The sequence below is a fragment of the Populus alba genome, chromosome 7 (genome assembly GCF_005239225.2).
Source record: "Populus alba chromosome 7, ASM523922v2, whole genome shotgun sequence".
Taxonomy (NCBI): domain Eukaryota; kingdom Viridiplantae; phylum Streptophyta; class Magnoliopsida; order Malpighiales; family Salicaceae; genus Populus; species Populus alba.
The window spans coordinates 10,235,910-10,250,084 of record NC_133290.1 but is presented as its reverse complement, the minus strand read 5'-3'; the positions used below and the strand labels follow the sequence as shown (position 1 = coordinate 10,250,084).

Sequence of the window (14,175 nt, the reverse complement as noted above, 5' to 3'; positions counted from 1 at the left end):
TTATGCATATTTAAGTGAAGTCTCACGTGATCTTGAGATAAAGGTTGAGAGGAGGACTAACATCTATATTACTAAATGTTCACCTTTAACTCTACCTTTAGAATCTCCCCCACCATCTCTAGAAGTTTTCCCCCACCACCTCTGTCAACTTTCACAATTATAGAACCTCTAAAATCCACTCATACCCCAGTCAACACCATTGTAATTATCAGCACCCATCACACCTCTACCAACATTCCTCACAACTCTACCAATCCCCATAACACCTCTTTCAACACCTATAAAAGTACCTAAAATACCTTTGTTAGTACCTTTATATTGCCATCACCACTCAAAGCCCTACAATACCCACCATACTATCACACCACTTAAACTCATGCTAGTACCTCTTATACTATCACCATTATTTAAACCCATTACAACTCCACTTAAACTTGCAACACCATGGAATTTTCTAATTTGTTCAACAATATTTATTTAATAAGTCTTTGAATTGTGTCCATATTGCTTGCATATATTGAACCTCATAATATATGTTTTTTTATATATATTACTAGATTGATCTTCTTATTGTTCCCTTCTAATATTCTTTTCAGGTCTACCAACACTTCTTTTAAGATCAAAAGGTAGAACAATGATAACTTCTTCTCGTGGATCCAGATTCGCCTAGGTAATGGGTGGAAAAACTCCCAATATGCTTTCTTATAGTTCAACATTGTAATATATATATATATATATATATAGGCATGATAGTCTTCTATGGTAAGTCTTTTATGTTGCATACAATGAGCCACATGCCTACAAGGAATGCATGTCATCATCCATTTAACCAAATTTTATGCTCATTATATATATATGGATGATGACATGCATTCCTTGTAGGCATGTGGCTCATTGTATGCAACATAAAAGACTTACCATAGAAGACTATCATGCCTATATATATATATATATATAGACTAAGTTTCGACATTACCACCCTATAATTGTTTTGTCAACATATATTGAAGATATGACAACATGTTTAATCATTATGGATAATATATATTTTGCTTATATCATACGTAATGCAAGAAATCGCTATAATATACTCTATTTTTTAAAAAATCATATAAGGAGTATAAGAATCGTCTCCACGTGTCTTTGTTTTCTTCCTACACAATGGCATATGCAACTAGAAAAAATCCATTGTTGCCATCTAACTCCATTATCGATAACAAGACACTTTCATATGGACCTTTTAGAAGGCATCCATCAATGCCATTTATATATAAAAAAAAAAGTCTCATAAATGACTCCTTATAAGTTTATATGTTCCTTCTACAAACTTCTTTGCCTTTCTCCTAACCCTTTAAAGTATTGAATGTAGTTTGATATCATATTTTTCATCTAATATTGTATCCAGTGCTTCTCTAGATATATTTGGATTAGCACTAATAACAGGTAGTATCTTATTTGTAATCCAAGTAGAATTGATAGCTTTTATAATGGAAGGTTTGATACAAGTATGTTTATCCTTAAAAGTTTTAACTATGAAAGTATTGCTCTCATGAACACATGAAGCATAAACCTTTTACTTGTAACCAATACCTCAACATGTTGTTGTAACATTCTCCTTCTAATTAAGGTATATTTTTATATGATACTCATGCTTAACTTTGTATTTTCTCAACACTTTCTTAAAATTATTGACATTATGAAAGATTTGACATTCTCAGAACTTCATTGATCCATCAACTCCCACTTTAAATGTCTTGCATTTAAAATCAGATATGGCATTAACCTTTGACTTCTTTTGCTTCTTCCTCATCTTTTTTTTTTAATCTTAAAAACCCTAAGAACAACTATTATTTGATAATTAAACTAAATACAACATTATCATCATCATCGTTAATATTTATCTTCCATTTATCCTCTAATTCTAAGTCTTTTTCCAAACTTTTACCAAAAACATACATCACCATCTAAGCTAGCAATCCATTTATCTTTTTATTCGTTAACAAATTCATATCCTTTCTTATTAAAAGCAATATAATCATCATATGTTTCCTTCTCCTCATCATTTGTTTATTTATCACCACCCTTATCATACACGCTACTAATGTCAAAATTACACTTTCAGTTCTTTAATTTCCTAAATTGTCATCATTAAAATTCCTGCCAACAACAACATCATCAACATCATCATAAAAAAGATCTAAATCATCTACATTAAACTCTAATACACCTTCATTACTGATAGGAACATCATCAACCTTATTGAAGTATTTTACTTTAGTTCTTTGACTACCTTCAACCTTACTAGTGAAACACCTTAGCATCCTCTTTGTTACAAAAGCAGTAGCATCATCAGCATTAATATAAGTATGTATTTTTTCTTCCTCTTCATGCATATTCATCATCTTTAACTTTGATGCATAGTCAAATATTTGATTTTCTTTGTCATTATTTATTTTAAAACCATACATGTTTACGTTAAAAACTTGTTTGCATATGAATAATATGCATATATAAGCTATATAGTTATAGCATCAACCTTTCTCAACAAGTGATATGATGCTATCGTGAATAACAATAAATGGCTTCTTGTATTGTGCCATTACAAACAATATAAACCTAATTAAAAACTTATGTAGCAGTAACCCTAATTATAGACCAATCTAGCAATCATACATGTTAAACTCTAATTTTAAACAATAAGATTATTGTGAACAATAACCTTAATTGATAAAATTAAGGGTTTTAATGTTTAATTTAAAAAACATTCACTTAATATTGTAATCAATCAAGCCATAAACCAATTAATTAGGGTGTTTATACCATTTTTCATAATAACCATAATTTATCAAATTAAAGGTTTTTGATGTTTACTTCACAAAGCATACATTACAAGTATAAACAATAATTTAAACATTACTACAACACTTAATATTGCAATCAATCAAGCCAAAAACCAATTAATTAGGGTTTTTATAGCTTTAAAAACAATAACCCTAATATATAAAATTAGGGGTTTTCATGATTTCAATAGCAATGTCCATAATTAATATAAAATATACCTAAAACATATGTAGAACAATCTAATTTCTTGATTGTCAAGCCAAAATCCAATAGTTTAGGGTTTTCAAAGCTTCAGGATTAGGTTTAGGATAAATTAAAAATTATTCATTGTTTTATTAAATCAAGTGCATATTCATAATATTTTAACCATTAACCATTAATTTTAGCATAAAATAAACTCATACACATGTCATTCAATCAAGATTCACTTAAAAAACTTACCTCTCCACTTTTATCTACATTCCCTAGTGAAAAAGATAGAATAAATTAACACCAATAATAGGTTTTTGGCTCTTAATACTCATACGGAGAGATTATGAATAAGAAAACAAAGATCTTGCTTCAAATTTAGTGTTTTATGTGAGAGTGTTGTGTTTTTAGAGAGAGAGAGAAACTGGAGGTGTTACATAGATGTAGATATAGATATCTCATATTTAAACACAAGTTGGACTCGGTTGTATTTAATATCATATTTTCTTGAGACTAATTTTTATTTAATAGAACAATAATAAAATAGACATGCACATAAAAGTAATTGAATAAAATTAAAGAAAAAAATAGCAAGAAATAGACTAAAGAAGAAAAGTGATTGAATAATTTTATTTGTCTCGTTGACCATAAAGAGAAATAATAATTTCTCAAACCTTAGATGGAAAACAAAAAACAAACTAAAGTATAATTTTTTTTTTTTTGTAATTATCCTAAAAAAATATTATTCAAGGTTACACAAAAACAATACCTACTAATATTAGAAAAAAAATGTTATCATCTTATGTGAATGCTAAGTAAAAACTAAATGACATTTAACCAAATGTTAAATTGAAAAGTTTTATAAATAGATGTAGATATAAATATATCATCTTCAAACAAGGATCATGGATCCAGTTGTGTTTAAAATATTTTTTTTTTCTGAGACCAATTTTTATTTAATAAAATGACAATAAAAAAAAACATGCACATAAAAGTGATTGAATAAAACTAAAGGAAAATTTTTTTTAAGTAAGGTTCTATAGAAAGAATGTCCATTAATATTAGAAAAAAAAAAAAAAAAAGCATTGCAATCTTATTTATAAACTAAGTATATATTAAATGATATTCTATTAAAAAAACTCATAAAAATTAGTTTTATTTATTTATTTTAAATAATATCAATTAAAACTGAATGTCACACTTACACTTAATTAATCTCTTTTAATTAATTTATATTTAAATAAAAAAAAATCAAATTTTAAAAGGAGTACAAGTGCTTGGTCCAGTGCACCTCACCCATTAACAAAGAAGTCAATTCATATGAGCCTACAAGTCTAGGCTCGTGCCCCTGACTTTTTATTTTTGCCTATCCACCCTAATATTTTTATTTAAAAAAAATAAAGGCATATAACATGTCGTTTGTCTACCAAGATTCAAGCATTCACAATGGTGCTCAGGAAAACAAGGGTTGTTCTTTTAGTCTAAAAATAAATTTTTAATTCATTTTCATCTATAAACACCTAATAAATACTCTTAAAACATATATAATTTATCAAACCCAAACCTCCAAAAAGGTCTAAGATTAGAAGATTAAATTAGTAAGAAATCCTCTCTGGACCCGAATCTAATTTTTTGAGGCAAGATGAAGATTCAAAACACCTCAATAAAACATTCACTGTAAAATAAAATTCGTTAATATAAAGAATAATCTTTATTGTTTTTGAAATATGGTCAACTAACAACTTTCTCTTGCTTTAGTTGTAATCCAATGATTTTTGTCTCTTTTATTTTACATTCTTGAACTTAAAAAAAAATTAATTAAAATTAAAATTTCAAAAACTATCGGGACTAAAAAAAAAAGTGGACTAAGAAGTATATTTTAATGTGAATGTAAGATTGAGCACAAGATTTCTTTTTATTTTACAATTTGATTTTATTTATTTTCTTACCTATCCATTTTAATATATTCTATTATAACTATTATTATAATGTAATTTTTTAATTATCCTTTAGCTCAACAGCTCCTAACTTTCAAAGTTTATTTTAGAGGCGCGCACCTTAGAAAAAAAAACCCGTCAACAGTAATTTAATTGATTTTTGTAACAAAACGATATATTAAAAGGGTCGAATTCAGATTACAATTTTAAATTGTTTTTTTTTTTTTAATCATCAAGACTTCAACATCTTAAAGTTTTCTTTCTTCACATAATAATGCCAAAAAACCCCCGAGGCCCCTAACCCCTCTCTCTCTCTCTCTCTCTCTCTCTCTCTGAGAGCATCAACACCAACCCAGGTACGATGCCTATACACGTATACATGTATTTACGCCTTTTTTCTTCTTCTTTCTGTTAATGAATTCTGGGTCATGATCTGAATTGGTTACAGTATTACACTTCCTGTGTTTGTTCAATCTTTGTTTGGTTCAACTGGTTTTCATTATTTCCGTGTTCTGTTCGTGGTTTGGTCAAAATTTTGCTTTTTCATTGTCTCAACATGTAAATCGGCATGATGTTTGTGTAGTTCAATTGGGTTTTGATATTTCTACTTGTATGTTTTGTGGTTGGTCAAAAGTTTGCTTCTTTTTTTTTCTTATGAATCTATAGATAATGTTACAACATTCGCTGTGTTTGTTTGATTCAATTGGGTTTTGATTATTTTTTTTGTATGATGATGGCTTCGTTTAAAGATAGCTTCTTTCATTGTGGAAGTCTCTAAATCTGGATGATGATACACTGTTATGTGTGAATTTTTTCTCTACAGTAAAAAATTGTTGAAAATGTGAGCTGTCCTTACTTTGTTGAATTAAAATCTGATCTTTACTTTTGTTGTTGTGAGAAATTTGTGTGAATTGAAGAAGAAAACTTGTGTTGTTGTTTTGATTGAGATTGTTAATGAAATTGATTTGAAGTAAATGGATGGGTATTCACTACATCAAAGGTGAATCGCAGTTATGTCATCTGTTGCTGATGTAGATTCATATAGGTTGCATTGGGTATTTAGTATTTATATAACTTTGCATCAATTTGATTGTTTTCTTATGTTTGAATACTGTTATGATGTCTCATGAGCAATTTGATTTATGTTTCTCTGAAGATTTATGAGCAAGAGTAGGGTTTTGCTGCAAGAATTTTGACTTCACTGGAACATCATAGTTTGTTTATCTTCTAATGAAGTCGAAGAGAAGACGTGTGAACAATTACAATGATGATGCACAAGGGGAAGCCATTTTGCCGCCTGAGATGTTTTGTGAGGTTTTGGCAAGACTTCCAGTGGAATCAATTCTTAGATTTAGAAGTGTTTGTAAGAGTTGGTGTAGGATGATCCAAAGTCCATTCTTCATCAGCTTGCAACTGGGTGTGACAAAGAATAAACCATGTCGGTTTATTGTCCAATCACAACGCGAAATTGATATGAGCAGCCTATATTTAGTTGATATCGAGGATCTTAAGGCTAGGGAGATTCAACTTGAGAAAATCAAGTGCCGCACTCGTCTTAAGTTTAAGCTGCCTGCCCTTGGAGTCAGATGTTTTTGCGATGGATTACTCTGCATGGCTTCAGAAAAAAGGCTAGATCCTGTCTGTATATGCAATCCAATAACAAAAGAGAGTGTGATATTACCATTATCCAGGTCAAAAGCACATCTCGTCCGTCATAAGCTTGCTTTTGGCTTTGATCAGTCATCAGGCAAGTACAAAGTTATTCGAGACTATAGAACTAGCAGCAATAAGCATCTCAGCAAGTTCCAGATAATTACTCTTGGAGAAAGTTCGTGGAGACAGTTGAATGCCCCACAAAATCTATGCACATCTGATTGGGATGCTGCAGTGTTTTGGAATGGATCTCTCCACTGGATAATAGATGATAAAACTATCGAAGAACCTATTCTTGCATTTGATCTAAGCAGTGAGACTTTCTATACCATTCCTTTTCATAGGTTGTGCTTTTCTCACGAATGTTATGAGTTACAGGTCTTGGGGGCATCTTTAACTATAGTGGAACATAACAGTCATATGATTAAAATTTGGGAAGTAGCTGGGAACAAGGCCAAAGGATTTTCTGCCAACTGTAGAGAGGAGCATGATACATATGTATGTTGGAACAAGTACTTTTTCTATAAAACAATTTCTCAGCCTAGCCACAAGAGTTTCATGTTACAGGTATGCATTACAGATAACAACAATGTCAAAAAGGATTGGTTTACTCGTTTTGTCCCTGAAAAGGTGCGGTACTTCCACCAAGACATCCATGGCCTTCCTGACCATTTCAACACTGCTCATTTCAAGCCCTCTTTCGTCTCTCCTAATGCGCTCCTTTCAGTTCAAAGTCAGCTTCCTGTGTTAAAGAGCTCATAAACTTGGTTTCTGGTGAATGGGGAAATTGATTTGGATTTCATAGTTCCAAACCCGGCAATGCCACATTATGTAGCTTGGTTTTTAGCAAATGGGTGGTGTAGATTGGATGCCGTTGTCCATATGGGTCAACTGCACAATCAAATACTAATATAGTTCTTCAGTTATTGCAGAATTTGAGACTCGGTTGATGTTTATAACTTAAATTCAAATGTGGAACTAGTTGCTGTCCATTCTGCTGTTCACTTTTGTTTCTTCTGTTCTTTGGGAATGGTGATTGATTGTACTATGATCTTATCATGGTTTTGGCCGTGCAATAATGTTGTTGGAGGCATCCCATTTGATAGACTATATATTTCACAACTCATTAGGTAAATACGATTTTGGTGAAAAACATGATGATTCTTCTTATGAGCCCATAAACTATGATTATACAAATAAATTAAAACAAGTCTTCAAGGACAAAAGTTAGCATATTCAAAACAAAATGTAATTGTACAAAACATTGCATTTAAATTGTTCACAACAATAAGATAAATAATGTTTCATACACAATCAATTTTTAAACAATATGAACAATACATTAAAATTTCAAAGAAAAGGTTTTGAAAAATGAGGAAAAGTATACCTGCATGTGCATTTATATGAGCCCAATATAACTTATTTTTTTGTTGGAGTTCTGCCATTATTTCTACTCTGAAATATGCTTTCAATCTTCTCTCATTTATGTTCTAGTATTTTAAATATCAATAGACGGTAGTTTCAAAATATTTTTTTAAAACCAATTCATCAAATTATGTGATGCTTTATTGCTTGGGTTGGAATATGATGTGTTTATGGTTCAAATAGTTCAACCCACTCATTTCTCCGACTAATATCATAGGTATACTATAAGTCTTGTTTCCATTAGGTCCATCACTTGCAATAACATTCAAACACAGTCGAGGATTATAAAGAGAATGAGTAGAAATGTCTTCATTAAATTTTATAATCATATTGGTGTTATATAGTCTCTTACAAAATAATAAATAAAAAACAAGTCAAATTCCTAAACACTCTCTTTCTCTTTTTCCCTCTATCCCCCTTCTTTATATGAGTTTCCTCATATATCTTCATTAGAGTTGATTCACATCCAAGCTATTTTTCCGGCAAATTAAATTGTTTATTAAAAGTCATCAATAAATATTTAATTAAAACTTCAAGAAATAAATATACAACAAGCTCTTACAATATGTTTTGCATGGTTGACACAAGAAATTACTCCTCCGCTATGCTAGACATCAAACCATGAATTTCTTTGTTTGTGTTTTGTATATCAGATCGGGAGCGCCTTCTAAAAATTTATGTTTCCATAAATTGTTGAAACAATGCCCAATTACTCTATATGACATACCTTAATTTATATCCTTTTTAACTTCTCAACGTCATTAGACCTAGCTTTCTAATAGTTTTTTTTATAGGCATCATACCAAAATCACACAATTTATTATAGAAATTTGTTAAACAAAAATAAGATAAAGAAATTATAGAATATAAGTTTACAATAGTATAACATTAATTGATTTAAACTTACCTAGTTGCATTGTAGTATTCCCACACTTTTTTGACAAGCACATTGTTATTGTTGTCCAACCAAATTCTTAATTGATTTCATACATTAATTAGTTTTTAAAATTTTAAAAATTAGTAACTCAAAGTTAAGATTATTTAATTATCTAACCTTAAAATTTCCTTACCAAGCATCTAACATGTTCATCCATTTAAGATTATCATGAAGCTGACTACATTGAAACAATGATTCTTCAAACAACTACTTCATTTGAGAGGTGATTGAACATGCAAGGTGAACCTGCAAATCATTTCATCAATTTTATTTTCATGTAATGTAAAAATTAAATTAACTTAATACAAATAAATAAATTCAATATTGAGATAAAACATTAATTATATAAAGATGTGGCCCTTCCATTCTGCAATAATTTTTCCTCAAACAAGCTATATCAAAGAAGGGATGCTCTTTATTGGTTGAGACTTGATCTTTAATGTAACAACTCTAATTTTTACAAAAAAAAAATTCTAACAAAATATCAAGTCATAATTATTAAAACTAGAGTAAATTTTTTTATAGCTTTACTCCTTTATAATTATCATAATCCCTACTAAAATTTCGATAAAATTTCTTCTAATATTTGACAATTTCAAGTATCGACATCAATATAATAACACTATCAAACTCAATAATCGATTCATTTTATTAAGAATCGCATCTCATCAATATCTTAACAACATCCCTCCATATTATTTTAACATAAAAAATTTAATACACTACTAAAACAGTGCAAAATTAAATGATGAGGAATGGGCATAAGAAACACATTGTTACTACTTTAAATACAAGTTCTTTTCTACTATAACATTAGAATTCGTATACTTTAGTTTACATACCAAGAAAAGTATTTAAGGAGTTATAATTCATAATATGTAAACATAAAATTGTATACAAACTCCTCCTATTAACTAAAATAGGAAAGTAATAACAAAAGATTACTCTTGACAATCCTAGACCTAGAACAAGAATTAACAATACAATATATTAATTGTCAATATGGATTAAACATAACTTCAAATAATTCTCAATGAATTCATTTGTAATTATAATTTACCCTTTTAATTCTAATCAATCAAAAGATTACTCTTAACAATCCTAGATCTGGAACAAGGATTAACATGGGAATATACTAATTGTCAATATTGATTAAACATGATTTAAAATAATTCTCAACGAATTCATTCCTAATTATAATTTACTCTTTTTATTTTAATCATTCAACAACTAGTCAGGTAGATTTCGATGTTTAATATCATCTTCAGTTTTTTAGATCATCTTTTTTGAATGATTTAACAACTTGGCTATCCTACTTAATATCCAATTAATCAAATTATTTATCATGGATACTAATTCATTCGAAAATCCTCATTCGACTACCCATCAATCCAGCAAACCCTTGTGGTTGCTAATTATTCAAGCATTTTCATTTGGAAACCAATAAATTCAGTAATTCAGTCAATCCAACAATTTTATTTGAATGTCAATTATTTTGGCTTTTTTATTTTTAAAGCCAAAAAATCTGATAATCCCAATTAAATATCAATCAATCTGACAATTCTATTTATATGCTACTTATTACAACATCTCCATTTAGAAGTCAACAAATCCAGTAATTTTAATTGGATATTAATCGATTTAGCAATCATTTTTGGATGCTAATTATTTCAATATTTTTATTTGAAAACCAATAAATTCAATAATTCCAACTAGATACCAATCCATCACAATAAACCCTAGCAAAAAATAAAAGCTTGCCAAAAAACCTAAGGTTTTTCCTCAGTTTACTGGTGGGTTTCACGTCTAAATATACAATTTGGGTTGGTATCCTAACATTGTACAGTAACGTTTCTTTGTTTTTTAAAAAAATAGGTATCAATACAGGGTAGTGACTTTTCAACTTTCAGTATCAGAAGCAGCTCTACTCCACTGTTTCGGTCTTTGCTTCAAGAATATAATAAGTCAGTCAGTCCTTTCTTTCATATATTTTTTGGTTCACCAGTAAATTCATTTCCATCTCATCACTTATATTGATCATCTCACAAGATTTCTGTTTAGAGTTTAGTCCAGATACGATACTGCGTGCTTTCCAAGTTTTATTTTTTCTTCTTCTAAAAATCCCAGTCCCCCAATTTTCTAGCTAGCAAGTATCAAAGAACACCAAACTAGGGGAGTTTCACCCATGGTGTTCTAGGGAAATAATTCGTGGAGAAGGCAATCCCTGATCGAAACTTTTGCTGTTATTTTCTTGGAACCAAACAGCAACTTTAAGTATTTGGGTGTGTTTTTGTTGCAGAAGGTCAGTCAACATGTCTGGGTATCTTGAATTCTTAAAGTGTGTGCTTTGTTGTGTAGAAGAACATGAAGAAGATCTCCTTGAAGTGCTAGGTTCAAGGTCAACAAGTAATTCATCAAATGTTGGATCAAGATTCACTAGGTCTGTGGGAAGAATCTCTGATAGACTTCTGGGTTCCAATGATTACACATATGCACCTATATCTTCCTGTGATCCACCTACATCTTCCCCTGCATTACCTCAATCTTCATCAGGATTTCTCTCACCTTCTTCAATTCCAACACCTTCATGGCCTAATCCCCCAACATCATCTTCTAATCAACCTCGATCCTTACATATACCGGCAACATTTTCTTCTAGACCCTCTCCACCTGCACCTTCAACAACTTCGTCGAATCCACCCCCTCAAGCTACAACGTTGTCATTCACATCATCTCCATTTCCACCTCCACTTTCAACTTCTTCATCAAAATCATCCCATAAAGCTGATCCTACCGCTTTCCATCCATCTCCGTCTCCCAAACCACTCCCATCATTCCTTAAACCAGGAATTTCATCTTCTAAACCTTCGCCATCTTCGCCTAAAGCATCCCCATCTTCCCCAGGACCATCTTCCCCAGGACCATCTTCATCATCCTCTAAACAGCCCCCATCCTTCAAACCAACTCTGTCTCAGGTTTCCCCAGATTCAATTAATGAGCAGACAAAGGTCAGCTACATGTGGGTTCAAAAGGGTGTGTCACCTATTTATGCGATTCCTAAGGATATTGAGGACTTGATCAAGAGAGACAAGGTGCCTCGAGTTCTTAATGAACCGCTGTCTCTTTCGACATACAAGGATTATTTTGCAGCACTTCTGTATGCCGAAGACTTCTACGTTGAGGTACTGATTAAATGTGTTCCTTTTGATATACATTAGAGCACTATTTTCACAAAAAAAAGCTTCTTGTGAAAACTTGTTACCTCAACATTTGAATTGCTGTTCATGATGATCATTGAGAGTGTGACATTTTGAAGTAATCTACAAACTGAAATATGAGTGAAGGCTGACCAAACTTTTTTCAATGGCTATGGTTTTAAAGGAGGCAAAATGAAGGGCTTCCTAAGGTGCTGAGTGAAGAGTTTAGAAGTTCTTATTTGTTGCATTCTATATATAGAGTACAATTTTTCTGGTTTCAAATTTCTTGTTTGTGCACTGAGATCTGGATCATTGTGTGCCTTGTTTGAATCAGAAATGGAGTGAATTTAAATTGGAGAATATTACTCTCAAGTTGCAACGTGCAGAAATCATTAAGAAGTCACGCAGGAATGAATACCTCAATGAAACTTATGAGAAGGATGATAAGATCTTTGTAGAATTTGAGATTGACTCTTGTTGTGAGAGGCGGCCGTTTCTTTTGTCCAGAGACTTTGCCTTTGCACGACCTTCAGGTCAAAAGACCGAGCCATGTCAGGTTAGCATCCTCAACTTTCTAGTTACCATATGCTGTGAAGTATGCCATTTTACTTTGGGGATGAAGCAGATGGTGGAAATCAAGCATTATTTAACTTGAGCTTCATTTAGTGCAGTCAACTTATTGACATCGTTAATGTTTTCAAATTCACACCAGGGTATTATATATCGTGTGGAGAGGAGCACTCGTGTAGTGGTTGAATTTGGTGAAGATTTTCTTTTGCAGCATCATTCAACCCGTAAATATGATGTTAGCTTCTCATTTAACAGAGTTTGTTTGAAAAGGGCTCACCAAGCAATTGAAGCGGCTTCAGATCCTTTATTTAAAAGTTTTCTTTTCCCTGATTGTGTCTCCAAAAAGATATTCCCAATCTCTACACCTCTCCACTTTTGCAATCATAAACTTGATGTGTATCAAAGCTCTGCAGTTCGTGAGATTTTGAGCTTCCAAGGACCACCGCCTTATCTTGTTGAAGGTCCACTCTGTTTAGAAAAGTTTTCAAAACAACTATCAAGGACTGGATTGGTAGTCAAGGAAGCAGTGCTCCAAATTTATCAAACCTCGTCAAAGCTTCGGATTCTTATATGTGCACCCATTAACAGAACATGTGATATGCTGATGCAAAGCTTAAACAATGACATTCCAGAGTCAGATATGTTTCGAGCAAATGCTGCTTTTCGAGAGATAGATGGGGTGCCTATTGACATCCTGCCATCGTGTGCTTACAAAGGGGAGTGTTTTACGTGTCCATCTCTTCAGGAGCTCCGGAAATTTAGAGTAATCTTGTCTACTTTTGTTAGTAGCTTTCGGCTGCGTAATGAAGGGATAGCTGCTGGTCATTTTAGTCATATTTTTTTGGTTGATGCTTCATCAGCTACTGAGCCAGAAGCAATGGTGCCTCTGGCTAATTTGGCTAGTGAGGAGACAGCAGTGATAGTTACTGGTGCACCAAGAAACCAGTCAGGCTGGGTTCGCTCCAACATTGCAAGGGAGAATGGACTAAAGAGATCCTACTTTGAAAGACTTCGCGATAGCAAGCCATACCAGAGTTTACTTCCAAAGTTTATCACACAGCTGGTTGATCCCGAGAAAGAATCAGTTGGTGATTATAGCTTTGCATCTGTATCTTATGATTAAGGTGTTCTTCCATATCTGCAACGCCATGATACTCTTAACTCATTGGATTTCCTGTAAGCTTTCTCATTGCCTGGTCTTGTGTATATGAGTGAAATACGAAGAGAGTTCTTCTGTAAGTTGACTCAAATTTTCCGATTGATGTATTTGTTTGCTTGACTAGAAAAATTCAAGTAGAATAATTTTCTTTCTTGTGGTTTATTGCTTTCTGTTGTAGTGCTGTTAATGTGGTGGTTTTGTTTTAATCACTTAAAAAGTTCTTTTTTTATATACTTAAAAGGTAGAGAATTTAAAATTTTGATCTTG

General features: G+C 31.6%; 2 protein-coding genes across 2 annotated transcripts; both read left to right on the top strand.

The window, feature by feature from the left end:
- Positions 1 to 5,183: 5,183 nt before the first annotated feature.
- Positions 5,184 to 7,699, top strand: LOC118049618 (F-box protein At1g11270). Its single transcript, XM_035059659.2, has 2 exons — positions 5,184 to 5,323; positions 6,124 to 7,699. The coding sequence occupies exon 2, from the start codon at positions 6,198 to 6,200 to the stop codon at positions 7,380 to 7,382; it is 1,185 nt and encodes a 394-aa protein (XP_034915550.1). The 5' UTR covers positions 5,184 to 5,323; positions 6,124 to 6,197; the 3' UTR covers positions 7,383 to 7,699.
- Positions 7,700 to 10,961: 3,262 nt separating this feature from the next.
- LOC118049617 (probable RNA helicase SDE3) lies at positions 10,962 to 14,067 on the top strand. The gene is made up of 3 exons (XM_035059658.2): positions 10,962 to 12,164; positions 12,514 to 12,735; positions 12,892 to 14,067. The coding sequence occupies exons 1-3, from the start codon at positions 11,295 to 11,297 to the stop codon at positions 13,870 to 13,872; spliced, it is 2,073 nt and encodes a 690-aa protein (XP_034915549.1). The 5' UTR covers positions 10,962 to 11,294; the 3' UTR covers positions 13,873 to 14,067.
- The last annotated feature ends 108 nt before the right edge of the window (positions 14,068 to 14,175 follow it).